The sequence below is a fragment of the Cydia pomonella genome, chromosome 18 (assembly GCF_033807575.1).
Source record: "Cydia pomonella isolate Wapato2018A chromosome 18, ilCydPomo1, whole genome shotgun sequence".
Classification (NCBI taxonomy): domain Eukaryota; kingdom Metazoa; phylum Arthropoda; class Insecta; order Lepidoptera; family Tortricidae; genus Cydia; species Cydia pomonella.
The window spans coordinates 6,940,796-6,959,246 of NC_084720.1; the positions used below are offsets into that span (position 1 = coordinate 6,940,796).

Sequence of the window (18,451 nt, forward strand, 5' to 3'; positions counted from 1 at the left end):
TCTCCAAGGTGGTCCCATTTTTGGTTCTGATCTGATGATGGAATCCATGAGGAATTGAGGGAAAATAATCTTATTCGTAAACTAAGATAGGTCAAGATTTGTAATATGTATTTCGTTATGTACCTACCTACATATTTTGTTTATCGCCTCCCGAGCATAACCTCGTATAGTGGTTAGCGGCTATATATGACGAACCCTCATGGACGTCAGCTGCCGCTCCGTTAGTGGGTTGAGGAATGGCAGCCACCGAAAAACGTAAAATAAAAATGTTATAATTCCCTCCCGTTTGATACTTTGTCAGACGATAGTTTAGATGCTATTGTGAATTTAAAAAATCGTCAGCCGGTTGTGACGCGGTGGAAAGACCGTCAGCTGGTCGCATGAAAATGTAAAAAAAACAAGCGCTTTACCTTTTTATGATAGTGATTACAAAATCATGTAACTTTGCATGTAGCATTCCATCAGGCCTTTCTATAAACGGATTAGCCATTTAGATACAACGTTTTTTACATGTTCATGCGACCAGCTGACGGTATTTCTACCGCGATACAACCGGCTGAAGGTTGTTTTTTATTTAAAATAGCATCGAAACTATCATCTGACACAGTAGGAGTATCAATCAGAAGGCGATGACTGAAAGCATTTTTTACATGTTCCTGTGATCAACTGACGTCCTTGCCACCGCGATAGAACCAGCTGGCTATTTTTTAATTCATGATAGGGATGATAGGGATCCATCATAGACCGCGGGCCAGGATCATATACCGTCAGACATTGCCTCCCGGCTGATACTTTGTCAGATGATAGTTTGGATGCTGTTTTAAACTTAAAAAACCGTCAGCCGGGTCTATCGCGGTGGAATGACTGTCAGTTGTAAAATGAACATGTAAAAAATATGCGCCTACCACTTTATGTGCGGCAAAGTATGCGTAATGTGTAAATTGCGTAATGCTACATGCAACGTTTTATGATTTGTTTTTGCTATCATAAAAGTTATAGCGCTTATTTTTTACATGTTCATGCGATCAGCTGATGTTCTTACCACCGCGATATAACCGGCTATCGATTTTTTTAACTAACAACAGCATCTGAACTATCATTTGACAAAGTATGAAACGGGAGGCGATGACAATTTTTTTTGTTTTGCGTGTTTCGGTGGCTGCCGTTCCTCAACTCACCAACGGAGCGGCAGCTGACGTCCACGAGGGTTCATCATACCTAGCCGTTAACCACTACACGAGTTTTCAGCCGGGAGGCGATTGGTCATAGAAATTGTTCCTGGCTCGCGGTCTATAACCGTCATGCCTAATTTGGAGGAAAAATGATTCATTTAACTGGCAACATTTATAAGCCATGGCGGCTGACGAAGGTTTGGATTTTTGTATTCACAATTACGTAAAAATATCATATTAAACTCGATGCTTAACGCGTGGAATGTAATATCAGGTGATTTGTTTTTATTTAGTGATGAATTGTGACACCCATTCACCGCACAAACGGCCAACACGACCGAACAGACTATGAGCTACTGTATAGTTTATGTGATGTGAAAGTGCTGCACTCTGGCGGCAGAACATTGCAGTACTCCCTATTCAGTTTATTGCTCAAAAGTATTTTATTGCTGATGCTTTGGAAAGAGGTTTTAAGGTGGTTCGACTAGGTTACCCAAAGCTTAAACCTCACTAGATGGCGCCACAATTGCAATTTTGAGTTTTAATTTTTTTGTGGAGTAGTCTTGGTATTTCTATACTGTAAAGTATGATTAGCGCACTCTTTAAATAAATATTGAACTATTAAAACAAACATTGAACACTTCATTGTACAAAAACTGCCCCTTAATGTCGACAGAATGTTTCTTGACTCTATTTCTAAGTATCACTCACACATTCAAACAGTCTTACAGGGATCCTTGTAGTAGACAATTTGGCACAGCGTGAGTAGGCTTCAATAGCGTTGCGGTATGTACGTGGAAATACATGCAAGAGGATGTGGGTTCGAGACTCATTAATTTTTTTTTGTTATCAGTATTATCAAGTACCTATTATTAATAAATTATTTTATGAGAAATATGAGCGTTTTCCATAAAAATATTAAAAATCTGATTCTCACACATCATGATATTTTTGGGTTCTTCCAACTCAGAATCACTAGCATAATCAATCCTCGTGCTAAAAAAACCCGAAAATTTGTATTGAAATTTTAGTTTTACACTGAAATTTCTTTCACACTAAAATGTGACGTGATGGTATGGATATTTTAGGATATCTTTTTTAATGCTAGGGTGGAGAAGATTCTAAGTAGAATGAACCTAAGAAAGTCCAAATTTTTAAGTCAGATTTTCCGGTATTTAAAAAAAAAAACGCTGTTTTAGTTCTAAAATTAAAGCAATCCCTTACTGCCCAGCCTTTAAAAAAGTAGGTACTATTTTACAGTAGAATAAAAAAAAAAATTACGATACATTTAATTAAATTACAGTGAGTTACAAAATTGCATGGCCTTCTATTTATAACCATTATAAAAAGAAATGAGATATTTACCATGTTTGTTTATATTATTGATTTCCCGATATTTTGACACAACTAGAAGTTTCACACAATGCCTAGAGATAGAAAATTATTTATTTATTTTATTTATTGTCAATTTCATTCAAAGGATCACATCATATCCAATTTATGTGTTTATGTATTGCATTGTTTTCTACCTAGTTGGTTATTAAATTCTGTTACTGCAATAATCTTTATCTACATAAAATATACCAACGAAAGTTTAATAAAGTATATGTTAAAATGAAGTACACAAAATCAGGAATGTCATGTCTAATTCCGTCACTGTCTTAACTATGGCCCGCTTGAGGGAGTTAAGATTTGTGGTGGGTTTAGCACAGGCTTTCTCCTTAATAACCTGCTATATGGCATAATGCAGGGGGTTAAGGTCCGGGCTGGAGGACGGCCAGTTTTCGTGGGCAATAAAGTCAATTTTGTTCCTTCGAAACCAGGCTTGAGTTGTTTTTGCCTTATGTGCAGGAGCTGAGTCCTGTTCAAAGATCCATGGCTGGTTTTGAAATAGGGTGTGGCTTAAGGGCTTCACTATTGGTTCGAGAACGGTTTCCAGTTTCTGGTTTTCACACCTTTTTCACAGAAATGAATCTGTGTTAGCCTTGAGTATGACACACCTAAAATCATGTTTGGCGGGTGCCCACATTTGTGCAACGCAATAGGGTTGTTTCCATCTACAAATCTTAGGGCATAATTGTATCCCAATAAATTCTTTTGGATTATAAGAACATGTTAAACTACTTTTAGGGGACCTGTAATGACCATATTTTTGTAAATTTTGAATTTAAAATATCTTTTGGCACACGTCACGTGACCAATTCGAAACGCCATTGAAGATTCTGATGACGTCACAACTCTCGGATTGACACTGTTGACAGTTAGGCGATTAACAACAAATGACAAATATCAGTTGACAGTTCGTATCTTCTACGTGTGTATGTAGTTATGTGTCAAACCATAAACTGTGACGTCACACAATTTTCAAAGAGCGTTTTGGGCGCGAAAGCATCTGTCAAAATATATTTTGTTAATTTAACATATTTAAATCCGTTTTTAGTATAAAAGCTGAATTTTAAGGCAACTTTTAGTTAATATAGAAAGTAATACAAGCGTTTCAAAAAATTGGAATACGATTCTCTTTTAGGCCCCAATTCATTATAGATACGACGAGATAAGCGTTATGTGTGGTATATAATTATAGCTCACAACCAACCAACCACATTATGTCATTTTTTATTTTTTCGGTAGCATTTGTTTTAACGGAAATAAAGAGGTTGCAAATTGTATGGCTTATAAAATAAATAAGATAAAAAAAAAAAAAAGAGGTTGCAAATCGAGTAACAGAACTTCAGAACAGATATCATTTGATATTTACCAGTCGCTTTTCGGTGAAGGAAAACATCGTGAGGAAACTGGACTAATCCCAACAAGGCTTAGTTTTACCCTCTGGGTTGGACGGTCAGATGGCAGTGGCTTTCGTAAAAACTAGTGCCTACGCCAAATCTTGGGATTAGTTGTCAAAGCGGACCCCAGGCTCCATTGAGCCGTGGCAATATGCTGGGACAACGCTAGGAAGAAAGAAAGAAATCGAGTAACAGAACTTACTTAATAATAGTTATGATGTAAATGTCCATATCATGTTGGAGTCATATATTAGCCAACTAATTATTCAAGATCAATACACTTAGCTCCCTTAGGTATTCGCCTAAATGTATCTCGGGCAAAATTAAGTTTTATAAAAGTGAACTAGTTTCTAGGTCATATTTTCTATGAATTGGTCATTTTTAGGGTTCCGTAGCCAAATGGCAAAAAACGGAACCCTTATAGATTCGTCATGTCCGTCTGTCTGTCCGATTCTGTCACAGCCACTTTTTTCCGAAACTATAAAAGCTATACTGTTCAAACTTGGTAAGTAGATGTATTCTATGAACCGCATTATGATGTTAACACAAAAATAGAAAAAAGAAAAGAAATTTTGGGGGTTCCCCATACTTAGAACTGAAACTCAAAAAATCTTTTTTCTTCAAACCCATACGTGTGGGGTATCTATGGATAGGTCTTTAAAAATGATATTGAGGTTTCTAATATCATTTTTTTTCTAAACTGAATAGTTTGCGCGAGAGACACTTCCAAAGTGGTAAAAAGTGTGTCCCCCCCCCCCCCGTAACTTCTAAAATAACAGAATGAAAAATAAAAAAAAAATATATGATATACATTCCCATGCAAACTTCCACCGAAAATTGGTTTGAACGAGATCTAGTAAGTAGTTTTTTTTTAATACGTCATAAAAATTAAAAAATTTTTTTTTTTTCATTAAACCCATACGTGTGGGATATCTAGGGATAGGTCTTCAAAAATGATATTTAGGTTTCTAATATCATTTTTTTCTAAACTGAATAGTTTGCGCGCGAGACACTTCCAAAGTGAAAAAATGTGTGTCCCCCCCCCTGTAACTTCTAAAATAACAGAATGAAAAATCTAAAAAAAATATATGATATACATTACCATGCAAACTTCCACCGAAAATTGTTTTGAACCAGATCTAGTGAGTAGTTTTTTTAATACGTCATAAATGGTACGGAACCCTTCATGGGCGAGTCCGACTCGCACTTGGCCGCTTTTTGTAGACTCCAATTACAGTTACACTTTTCCTGGTTTTTCGCGGACCAGAATATCGATGATTTTTAGGGTTCCGTAGCCAAATGGCAAAAAACGGAACCCTTATAGATTCGTCATGTCCGTCTGTCTGTCCGATTCTGTCACAGCCACTTTTTTCCGAAACTATAAGAGCTGTACTGTTCAAACTTAGTAAGTGGATGTATTCTATGAACCGCATTAAGATTTTCACACAAAAATAGAAAAAAAACAATAAATTTTGGGGGTTCCCCATACTTAGAACTGAAACTCAAAAAATCTTTTTTCATCAAACCCATACGTGTGGGGTATCTATGGATAGGTCTTCAAAAATGATATTGAGGTTTCTAATATCATTTTTTTCTAAAATGAATAGTTTGCGCGAGAGACACTTCCAAAGTGGTAAAATGTGTGTCCCCCCCCCGTAACTTCTAAAATAACAGAATGAAAAATCTAAAAAAAATATATGATATACATTGCCATGTAAACTTCCACCGAAAATTGGTTTGAACGAGATCTAGTAAGTATTTTTTTTTTAATACGTCATGAAATTAAAAAAAAAAATTTTTTTTTTCATCATATCCATACATGTGGGGTATCTATGGATAGGTCTTCAAAAATGATATTAAGGTTTCTAATATAATTTTTTTCTAAACTGAATAGTTTGCGCGAGAGAACCTTCCAAAGTGAAAAAAAGTGTGTCCCCCCCCCCGTAACTTCTAAAATAACAGAATGAAAAATCTAAAAAAAATATATGATATACATTGCCATGTAAACTTCCACCGAAAATTGGTTTGAACGAGATCTAGTAAGTAGTTTTTTTTTTAATACGTCATGAAATTAAAAAAAAAAATTTTTTTTCATCATACCCATACATGTGGGGTATCTATGGATAGGTCTTCAAAAATGATATTAAGGTTTCTAATATCATTTTTTTCTAAACTGAATAGTTTGCGCGAGAGAACCTTCCAAAGTGAAAAAAAGTGTGTCCCCCCCCCTGTAACTTCTAAAATAACAGAATGAAAAATCTAAAAAAAATATATGATATACATTACGATGCAAACTTCTAACGAAAATTGGTTTGAACGAGATCTAGTGAGTAGTTTTTTTTAATACGTCATAAAATTAAAAAAAATTTTTTTTTCGTCAAACCCATACGTGTGGGATATCTATGGATAGGTCTTCAAAAATGATATTTAGGTTCCTAATATAATTTTTTTCTAAAGTGAATAGTTTGCGCGAGAGACACTACCAAAGTGGTAAAATGTGTGTCCAAAGTGGTAAAATGTTGAACGAGATCTTAAGTAGTTTTTTTTAATACGTCATAAAGGAACCCTTCATGGGCGAGTCCGACTCGCACTTGGCCGCTTTTTTATTGTAACTTGATTTAGACGTTGCTATCATTTTCAATCCAAAAACACATAATATCACAATTCAGAACATGCGGCAGCGTTGTTTTCTATCAAGTACCTCAAGCACCAGGGCGGCTACCGGGAAAATCGAAATTCGTCAATTTCGGGCATTTTTCTCTGTCACTCTAATTACGTCTTAGTGAGAGTAAAAGAGAAAGATCCCCGCAATTTGCGAACTTCGGTTTTCGCGGTAGGCCCCCAGGTCCTGTCAAGATTCAGCAGTGTTGCCAGGTGAGCGGAAGAGAATTATCGTACTTGAGTGTCAATATTATTGTACCGTTGAAAAAAATATCGTACGCCAATCAAAAAGGCAGCCCCTAAAAATGTCTAGCAAAATAAGCTTAAATTTCCAATTAATAATAAAAAAAAGACAATTTTCGTCTAAATTGCGCAAAAAATCTGTTTATATTTGTGTATTTTTGGGATAGACTCAAACGGTATACAGGAAATTGAGACATTTTAAACTTTAAACTTACACCAAGGAGCCGAACACTCAAAAGATACTAATTTTAGCCTATTTCTGAGAGAAAGTGTCATATTTTGCTTCAAATTACTAGACTTTTAAGGTGGCATCATCCAAGGGCTGAAATTATAGTACTTTAGTATACGATAATGCTCTTTGGAACATTACTTTATACCGGGGCCCAAATTATCGTACATGTACGACAATTATCGTACGCCTGGTCACACTGAGTGTCAGTGTCGACAGAGTCAGCTAAAAACGCGTCAAACATCGCAACGTCGCGCCGATGGCCGTCCGCGGCATGGAGTGGCAACGCCGCAATGTATTTGTACACGACATTTGTCACACACACATGAGTAAAATTTATAAAAATATAACGTTGATTATTGCATGATTTCTGTATGAAACAAAGTTTTTCTATTAATTTAGCGCAAATGAATATTCGAAAGTAGATAGATGCGCAACTATTTATGTAATAATATTGTGTAATGAATTAATAAATAGCGATTGTTTTTTGTATGAAAATCGAACCACCTTAAACTCTTAAGACTAAACTATTGGTAGAAAGACAATAATTGTCAATTGAAATTTTATTTCTATTTAAAAATTAGGTACAGTCGCCATCAGATATATCGGAACTGCCGAGGTGCTCAAAATTTCTGAACACGCACTCTAGCCCCTTAACAATGGAGGCGTGTTAAGATATTTGCGAGCACCTTGGCCGCTCCGTTATTTCTGCTGGCGACTGTACTTACGATAAAAAAATAACTTATTGGTGTTAGTGGTACATAAATGTGATCACCATCGATGATCACCTAGAATCATGTGATCACCGATTAATTACATCGTGTTTAAACTGATCTTAGTCCCTAAATTTAACTACCCACTACTAGAAAATCACCGTCCTTTTTTACGCCGTCCTGTTGTTGGTCATCCTCAATATCGTTGGGCGGATAGAGTGAAGGTATTAGCTCCCGTGAGCTCGGCGGCGGCGAAATCTAGCGTGAATCCGCTCAGGACCGGCCAAAATGGCGTGCTCGTGTGTTAGAGGCCAAGACTCATTTTGGGTCATACCGCCAGCCAATTAACTAGTAACTTATTTACAGGACCTATACATAGAACTTAAATAATACTGGTGTTCGATTCTTGATTTAATGATCTGAGTTTGAAGTGTCCAGACAGAGGCCGTCAAATCGATTCGTAAATAATATGGCCCTGGACTTGAACTGTGAGCGAAGTCTGTTTCCTATTTTTGTTGTTATCAATGACATAACTACATACATAATGTAGATAAAACTAGCTTTATTAATTAAAACAAAAAAATAACATGGCAATAATCTAAAAAAATGGTCCTTGTTATATAGTACCGAGGATGCTATTGTTTGATGATGTTCTTCGCTGGATTCTTATGCTGATTCGGTCTTCTGTGGCGTCTCTTCAACAGGTATTTGAAAAACAAAACCTCACTGTATAAAAATATAGACTAATTAATTTAATAAGCGTTGTAAAGTTTGGTACAAATAAAGATATCGCAAATTGTAATATAGGTACCTAAAACTCTTACACGTGGAACATAACTTTTAAGAATAAGTGCAATGTGCATATTAAATATTGTAAACATCACCCGCTTATCTACTTTTGCTGAATAGAGCGTGACATTTTAATAATACTGAGTGATTTCGGGGTCGTGATCCGCAATGTCCAAAATGTATTGAGATCGTCATACTGAACAAGGTTTCCCATGGGACCAATATGAAAATCGTGAAACAAATTATAAAAAGGTAAAGCGCTTATTTTTTACATGTTCATGCGACCAGCTGACGATCTTGGCGGTACAGTTAATGGCGTATCTTGGTACCTACGCGTCGAATGATAACCTCCATTTAGAAGTCTGGTAAGGAATCACTTAAGACACGCATGCTTTGTACGAGTGTGTAATCAGCTAAATATAGACGGCTGCAATTTTATTGATATTATGTTGTGTGTAGGTACCTACATCTATTGTTAACCCTTTGAACGCTTTATGTCATAAACACCAACGTATCTCAAACGTCAAGATCCCAGGCGCAGGGGAGCTAATGTAAACCTTATTCTAAAGTGTGGTGTGAAGGTTACTTTGACAGCGTCCGCCATAACACCTATAGTTATCCTTGTTGCTGTGGGCACGACTAGTAACCACGATTTCACGTGTTCTTGGCATTCAAAAGGTTAAAAGGATATACCACCGAAGTTTTTCTTGTATTTCAAATGTGACTAATGCAATAAAAAGTATTTTTTTTTATACAACGACGGTGGCAAGCAAGCATACGGCCCGCCTGATGGAGTTAAGGGTGACACATTGTACTTTGTGCAACGAGGGGGGGTTAAGTGAAATTTTGGATACGAGGGAATTAAAGACCCGAGTTTGCAATATTCTTACCTCCGGAGTTACACACAATGTTTTTCATCGCACTTGCGAAGAAAAAACTAAATATTTTAAGCGAAATAATTCTTAAATACGGTGACATATCATATCAAACATTCGTCCGCCATTTTGGAATTTCTTGACAGGTGAGGCATCGAAGGCACAGACTTATTCGGCATTCAGCCACGATTGAAAATTATGGAAAAATATTTTAAACGGCTGTTAAAATAATCAAATTATTATTTTTTAAACGTAAACAAAAATATTAAATTATAAACGTCAGTATTTTAAAAGTAAAACTCCGTTATGCTACTTGGTTTGTATGAATAAGTGACATAACTAATAATAAAAAAAAAGCTATAACTCCCTAGTGAGTAGCTTTTTTTTTCACAATCCATAACTCCCACGGGAATAAAATAGGTCTTTGTCCTTCAGCACACCAGCATGAAATAAGATCATTTGCGAACAAGTGTGATGAAAAATATATAATCGACACCCTAAAGGTCTTTAAAAAGATATAATTAAATCGCTGATCAGACTTACCTTGAAAGCGCCAATCACGGCGAAGACCTGGAAACTGACAAAACCACCCGTATTCGCTACGAGGACCTGCCAACAAATCAGTAATAGGCGGTGTACGGTCACGTCTGAAAATATCGATACGAAAAAAGTGCCAAAAATATGTATACACGATTTTATTGCCCATATATTAAGGTAGTGTACACATATTTCGTACAGATATTTTCAGACGTGACTATACTTCTGTTAGGCCAAAATACTTTTCGTCAAATTTCACTTCCCAATAAACATATCCCAGTAGTTTCATTTCCCAATTTGTCAAATTTACACTTCGTAATTAATATGTTTGGCCAAATTATCATTTGGTATCTATCATTTTACTTTATCAAATTTTATAAAGACAAAAACTTATTTAGCAAACGTTTTTAATGGCAAAACTTATATTAATAAAAAAAATTTTTTTTTTTCTTCTATGACCGTAACCTAACGGATAAATAAAGATTGTATAAAATTTTGCCAAACATTTTTTTGGGAAATGATAATTTGGGTATAATTAATAGTTTGATGTGATACTTTTTAACAGATTTTTGGCCATTCATTAGTAAAACCGTAATAGGCACCTACAAGACACATCAAATTTAACTTCTATCCGACAAAAAGCCACCGGCCGCCCGTATTTCCAGCGAGGACCGATTGATTCACACAAATGTCCAAAGAACTTCATTGCTTTATGGCTTTGCAAAAAACAGTGCAACCGCCTGTTGACCACTACCGAAGCATATTATGATTAATAACGATTATTATGCGTTATTTTATTCTCCTCAACACAGCGCTTTCGCTATCGCTATCTAATGGAGCCTGGCGCTAGAAACTGGCGTGCTCGGGACCGTGGATATCATGTTTTTGAATTTTAATTTTGTATGTTTTAATAGTAATCGCTCAGTTCCCTCAAGCATAAATTTGCTCATTTTAGAAATAATTGTCATACATTTAGTTTTATTGCAAAATTTACTTAAAATTTTTCAAGTGCATTTTAGACATATGTTCGTGATTTTTTTCTATCCAGCGAAAGTCTCAGAATTCGAACCGAAATTAAAGTCCCTAGAGAAAGGCTCAAGATGGCTAGGTAATAAAATTTATGGCAACCGTATTGTGATCTAAGAAAGCCCTATGACTTTTCTAAAACTCCGTTCTCTGAGCCTAGTTCAACTTAATATTTAACCAAAAAATGTCCATTACTTTCAGGTAGTGAAACGCAGCAAGCGTCCCCGTCAGGAGGAAAGCCCCGCATCCACCAGCGAGGCAACCATGGAGCGGCTCATAGAGAAGATGATGGTCGACTTGGACGCTGATTCAGATGAAGACTCCAGCTATACGGTGAGTTGTCACACTAGCCTATTAATAGTGAAGTAGCAGTCGTCCCCGTCAGGAGGAAAGGCCCGCGACCACCAGCGAGGCAACCATGGAGCGGCTCATAGAGAAGATGATGTCGACTTAGACACCGATTCAGATGAAGACTCCAGCTATACGGTGAGTTGCCATACTAGCCTATTAATAGAGAAGTAGCAAGCGTCCCCGTCAGGAGGAAAGCCCCGCATCCACCAGCGAGGCAACCACGGAGCGGCTCTTAGTGAAGATGATGGTCGACTTGGACGCTGATTCAGATGAAGACTCTAGCTACAGGGTGAGTTGTCACACTAGCAAAATATTTCTTTAATATTGTAAATTAATTGTGAAGTAGCAAGCGTCCCCGTCAGGAGGAAAACCCCGCGTCCACCAGCGAGGCAACCATGAAGCTGCTCATAGAGAAGATGATGGTCTACTTCGACCTTGGACGCTGATTCAGATGAAGACTCCAGCTATACGGTGAGTTGTCACTTAGCCAATTAATAGTGAAGTAGCAAGCGTCCCCGTCAGGAGGAAAGCCCCGCGTCAGGAAGAAAGCCCTGCGTCAGGAGGAAAGCCCTGCGTCCACCAGCGAGGCAACCATGGAGCGGCTCATAGTGAAGATGATGGTCGACTTGGACGCTGATTCAGATGAAAACTCCAGCTATATGGTAAATTTAAACAAAGTACTTATGTAATTTACGTTGTCTAAGTGTCCATACGGGTAATCTGGGAAAACAGATTAAATCTGGTGACCTTAGCTGCAATTTCCGTCTTTCTTATCCTTATCATTTAATTCTTCTCAAGTAAAACATTTCAATAACCAGTAAGGGGGAATCAATTCTATATTTACGTTGGCTGGAGCGTTGCCAATAATCCAAATTCGTTTTAACTTAGGGTAATTTGACCGTAGTTATGCAAAACACGACTAACTGAGATTTTTTCTCAATGCAAAAAGCGACCAAATCCACTGAGTTACAATGTAAGTCATTTTGACAAAAATACAAATTAGACAAGTCATTTATGGTATCCTAACTCAAATTTAGTATAGAATAAAATATCTTCTCTTTGACTTAAATAGTTATTTATATTTATTTTCAGCTCACAAACGCCACTAGCCTGAAAAGTGATAGGTCTGAAACCGCCGAATCTGACCAGGAACCCACTCCCAACGAGGAATCCGCCCCAATTAAATCGGAAACCGAAACGCCTGCCAAAACACCCGAGCCGAACGTTTCAGAAAAACCGGCCGACCTTCCGTCCGAGATTGATAATAATTCAACCAAAGAGGCCAACGAATCCCAAGCCGAGGAAGCCACGGAAACATTCCAGCCAGCTCAAAACTGCGAAGACAAACACCTAAACGCAGAACAACCCTCACCTTTGGTCGACTCGCAAACTTTCATCCAAACTGAGAAGAAACGATACCAGAGGTCGCCAAGAAAGGACCAAAAAATGGGTAACAGATTCTTAGCTTTCTTTCTTCCTAAAAACTCACCTTTGAGAAATGGTCAAAAAGGACTAAAACAATAACAAAAAGATATTTGACGCTTCCATAAAGAAACAAAAAGTTCACTGTTTAATGCGAAAATCGACGCGAAAATACTCTAGTCATGTTTTCTCCCTCATAGCATAACTCGTGCTATTTCGTGTAAACATGTGTACAGACATAAGACTAAAATATTCCAAACTGTCTGACAGTTGAACAAAAACGAAGTACAGGATGAGACTCTTAACAATAATAATATAGTCGGGAAGAATTGACAATGATTTTCTTTATTTTCAGCGAACGGCCGGACGGTAAAGAGTACCTCCGAAAGAAACATAGGTAACAAACTTTATATCGCATGACCGAAATTGCCCATTTCGGGCATTTACCTAAGACATGAATTAAATAGATGGATATTTAAAAATGCATGGATAAAGAATGAATGGCATGTTAAACTAAGGCTTGTGGGGTTGCTACGTGGCGGTCGGTTGAGCTATAGCGGTGTTTTTGGCCTCAGGAGGTGACAAGCGGGACGCAGCGGTGGCTCGGGCTTCGTCGGCGGATTTCGTCGCACGTGGGAAAAAAGGTCAGTTACTGAAGATGATCCTAAGCCTTTGACGCTTTGCATTACATACGGCGCGCGGCGTCAAGTTCTATAACTGTAGGTGTCTTCTATCGTATGACGTCAACCGGAGAGCCCGCCTTCCACTAAACAAGGATAATGAGCGGAAACGGAGGCATTGGACTGGGCGGACCGGGGTAGAATGGTGATGGATTTCTACCAAGCAAGTCTCAGCTTTTGCCATCCACTGCCAGAGTACTTTGCGGATCCAGCGAGGTGGAATATGAGAGCGGAGTCCATTCAAAACAAGTGTGAAACGACATGAAACAGCGGATCCATTTTTACTCGCTCAGTCCGCTCCCCTAACTCACTCGCGAAGTCCTCGTATGAGAACCGGTGTTGCTAGTCGGGCGGAGTCCAGAGTCCGCGCGGAAGCTGCTCGAATCTGCGAACACTTTCGCGACGCTTTGAACCCGTTACGTGCGCTCCGCTCACTCTTATTCAGTAGAAGCACATCTATGCGGTTCGCCATTGCGAGTTGAACGGACTCGGTACGGTGCCCGTTCCGCTTGCAGTGGAAGGCGGGCATTAACTATAGGTCAGTTGTACCAAAGAGAAATTGAAATAGAGGTGGTTGTCAAGAAAAAAATTGTAGCCACAGTAAATTTACTGCCATCTTTAGACACTTGATTAAAACTTTAAGAACGCCATTTGACTTTGATCCTTATTATTTCATTGCTATGTGTTATATTAGTTAAATATCAATAAGTTTTTGGCAAAAATTTCATTTTTGGTACAAGCTTTTATCGCTGACTGTACTTTTTTCCACAGGCAACTAATACTCATCGAGACAATTCTAAAAACCCCAAACACAATTAGGTTGCGTTGTTTTATCACGAGTTTCTATGGCTACCCCCTGTCTCCATCATCAGATCAGCTTGATGGTACCATAATATTGCATTGTCACCCGACTTACATATGTAAGCAAATTTTCAGCTTCATCGGAAACCGGGAAGTGGGTCAAATTTAACTTGCAAGATTTGTCCTATACATACTAACGGGGCAAGTTAAATAAAAGCTTGTAAAAAGTGGCGCCATCTTACCCGGCATAACCCAAATACCTTTGGCCATTGATCTATAAGATGGCGCCACTTTTTGATATTTAACAAATTATCACATATCAGTGAAAGGATAAGGATCAAAAAAATGGCGTTCTAAAAGTTTATATCATGTGTAGGTGGCAGTAAATAAACTGAAAATAAATTACTAAATACGAAATTACTGTGGCAATATAGTTTTCTTTGAAAATCTACCTGTATTTCAAATTATCTTTGGTTGTACATATTACTACTTAATTTTTTTTTTTGCTGTGTACAATTTTAGCTAACTAGATTCAGATACTGAATAATGATCCCAGACAAACTCATTGTTTAGTCTTACATTATATGATATACCATGTTTTTTTTAATAAATACGAATAAATGTAACCGCATATATTTATAAAACGAATTTTGTTTTTCAGATAACAGACAGACACCGTAAGCTTGCGGGATCCTACACAGTAACTATAAGTAGAACAGTACTGAAGACTGTTTATTTGTTTTGCTCACCTAGTTAACGTTGTACTGTTACGTTAGGAATACTTCTTGTTATATACTATGTTAAGAAATTCATTTTAAAATCAGCAGGTCCGATTTTATATAAATAACTTCGATAAATTAATAACTCTTAAATATGAAACCGCATAAAGAAGTTCGCTTTAGTTCCTGATATAAATTGTAATTTAAATTATTTCATCAGTTATAACTTCATCGGCATAGAATGTTGTAATCTCTCTAGAATATCAATTTTGTTAACTAATATTTTTATTTATAGTTCAGATTTTAGCAGTTTTTGTAGTTTTTTATTTGTAATCGAGTGATTGTATCATCTTTGTATAATTTAAGTTTTTCTTTTATAATGTTAACTAGGTAAACTAAGTCGACATTTAGAAATATCTGGGGTGAAATAAGTGCCTTAGATGTTAACCTTTTGACCAGACTGATATATAAGACATTCAATATCTAACTCATTTCGCCATAAATAAGACAAAACTTCGTGTTCGTATAGTCGTTCGATTTGTAGCTGGCCCCGAACGGCGAATCCTTTGTCTATTGTAAGTGAAATGGCACGTGCTACTTATCTGCATACAAAAAGTTTCGTTCGCTTTAACTGGTTATTGAATTACGACGCTATAGGATAGAATAACTAATGGAAAAATATGTTTCGAGGCTTTGTGTGGTCCGTCTACAGTTACTGAGTGCCGGCGAGTCGGACGCTACAGAACTAGTCTAAAAGTGTCATCGAGATGTGTAACAGGCGCGTTTTATCGGAGAGCGCACTTACACTGGTTTTTTGAGCGTTGGACTAGCTCGCGCTCAGATGCCACTTAGAATTATTTTTTGTAAGTAGCACGTGCGGTTTTACTTACAATACACAAAGGATTAGCCGTTCGGGCCAGCTATGAAACGAACGACCGGCGGCGACACGAGCACGATCGCTGAAAAATTCTAAGCGGTTGAGTTAAAAGGTTAATGATTCATCTCATGACATGCGAAATACTACCTTAAGACCATTTACGGAAGGTTTAGTTTAAGACGGTCAATGTTATTTAAATCCAGACTACTGCAGGGTTTTTCAAGTTAAGGCGCCCTGAAATAACTTAAAAAATTTCCCTTTTTATATAAATCGGTTAAACATGGCATTGAAAGAGTATTTAAAACTGCATTTTTAAGGGTTTTCAAGTAAAGGTAAGCGTAAGTGTTATAATATTAGTGATGTAAATTTGCTACAACATTTATTGGAAATGGTAAACAAAAAAAAATTGACAATCCTAAACTAAATGTTCTGATAACATTATGTATGCTGTATCCTTTCTATATATTGATAATGTCCTTACCCGTACCCCCTAGAGTTCTAGGCTCTAGCCTTAATTTCGAAATTTAGTTTTTGGTTGGTGCTACAGATTCGTGTCGCTTGCTACAATTTCTCGTTGAACGAAATCAAAGCCCCTGAATCTGTAATACAGGCATTTTCATTTAAAATTATACCTCTGCAGAATATTTAGCAGCCGACACTAACATAGTGATTTATACACTGGACGATACGGGGTCTGATATAACCCGACAGATTTTAAAGGTGTATTCTTGACCGCATTTAGAGACTAAAATGCTATACAAAGTTTTCTGAAATCGGTCTTGTTTCAGAGATAATGACAATTATTGTGATAATTGGTTTCGGTAATAACTTAGTGAAAAACGCCTTTTTGGCTGCAACGCTGCCACTATGTGACTTTGTTTAGACATACCTACTGTCTAGACATTAAAGTTTTAAAACACTCGTAATTATGATCTGTAAATTTAAAAAAAAAAAAACTTATTCGTTATAATGTTCTTTTTTTCGTCAAGATATAAAAGTAAAACAAAAATAATACCGTATTTCACCAAAACTCATATTACATTAATTGCTCCTTATGACCTCAGGAATGCGTGGTTAAAATCTGTCAGATCTTACCAGCCCACGGCGTATATAGGCTTAAATATACAATTTTAAATAAATATGCCTAGATATGCGATATATAATTATATACATCCCAATGCTAATATTATAGTAATACTTAGTCGTCACTTAGCTCTATAGTCCGCCCTTTGCATTTTAGTCCATTCCAGTCGAAACTGAAGCTAATTTGGTTCCTACCGATATCTAGTTACTTAGTTTTAGATGCATTCAATTCTTTAGAATATAATTATGAATTAATCACAAGTGTCTACAGTGCTTTTTGGACTAATACTCTTTATTTAATTAATTTTCAGTTGTGCAATCGTTTTTATTATAATTGTTATAAGAGATTATTTGAAACAAAATTTTATTTATTGATAATCGAAATTTTAATTCCAAAGATTTGGCTGTGTAGCGATGAACTATCTGATAAGAAAAGACTGACGTTAAAAATATACTTCTTTTCTTTTGTATGTTTTCATGTAAATTATGAATATTATTTAATCTTTGTAACGTTTTGTAAGGCTAACGAATATTTGGAATATTTTATGGATTGTGAACGATATTGTTATAAATATATTTCATAATGAAACATTTTGTGTTTTATTTTTATTGTATCTTACCAATAGAACGAAATGTATACTAATAGATTTTACAGTACATATGGTGTTACTTTACCGCACTAGTGCGAAAATTAGCATATTACGTTACTGTGTCGAACATTTAAAGGGCCATAATGTACTGTAAAACGTTGTACGATACATGTGCGAATAGGTAATTCCGAAATTTTTTTATTCCGAAAAGGTAAGCAGGTAGGTAGGTATATTATGAGATATATATAGGGAGCGTGCATGGACTGTAGGAGGCAGCACAGGAGCCGTCAGATTTTTGGCGCGAGGCGTAAATGTGATGTTTATTGTTCCGATGTAGCCCACAAGATGGCAGAACCTACTATGCACAAGAAACCACGTGACGTGTAAATATACATGTTTATGGTTCCGATTCAGGCCACAAGATGGCAGACCCTCCAACGCGCACGGTCCCTATAGATAAAATATTTTTCATTTTGACAATGCCCTTAAAATGTACACATTTTGACACTAGTTTGCAGATTATTATCTATTAAGCTATTATTTATTTATTTAGTAATTATATATTTAGTAACTAACAAATGAGGCTTATTAATTTGCCAACAAAAATGATGGTTAAGATTATTAACAACAAAGCCCTACCCAATAAGATTTCCTTCTCCACGTAACATAAATCTAACGACCTTCCAAATCCATTCTATATTTTAGAGCTGCAAATGAAATGCCAACTAAGCACACTAATAAAAATACAAAACAAAACCAAATACTGTTTCCGCCCGGGATCGAACCGGGGACCTTGTGCGTGTGAAGCACACGTGATAACCGCTACACTACGGAAACCATGTACGCTGTGTTGAAATTATCTGTCTAGTTCTTTAATGTGATATGAAAAATAATTAA

At 36.7% G+C, this 18,451-nt stretch overlaps 1 protein-coding gene and 1 non-coding gene across 8 annotated transcripts in view; one reads left to right on the plus strand and one right to left on the minus strand.

The window, feature by feature from the left end:
* Window positions 1-17,555, plus strand: part of LOC133527787 (uncharacterized) — a 30,567-nt gene extending 13,012 nt beyond the window's left edge. For all 7 annotated transcript variants that reach the window (XM_061864952.1, XM_061864953.1, XM_061864959.1 and 4 more), the window contains exons 5-9: window positions 11,233-11,364; window positions 12,475-12,832; window positions 13,160-13,201; window positions 13,380-13,448; window positions 14,947-17,555. In XM_061864952.1, the coding sequence (XP_061720936.1) occupies window positions 11,233-11,364; window positions 12,475-12,832; window positions 13,160-13,201; window positions 13,380-13,448; window positions 14,947-14,966 (621 nt within the window). In that variant the 3' untranslated portion in view covers window positions 14,967-17,555. The remainder of the gene's footprint in view (window positions 1-11,232; window positions 11,365-12,474; window positions 12,833-13,159; window positions 13,202-13,379; window positions 13,449-14,946) is intronic.
* Window positions 17,556-18,318: 763 nt separating this feature from the next.
* Trnav-cac (transfer RNA valine (anticodon CAC)) lies at window positions 18,319-18,391 on the minus strand. Its single transcript has one exon. It is a non-coding gene; the product is annotated as a tRNA-Val (tRNA).
* Window positions 18,392-18,451: the final 60 nt, after the last annotated feature.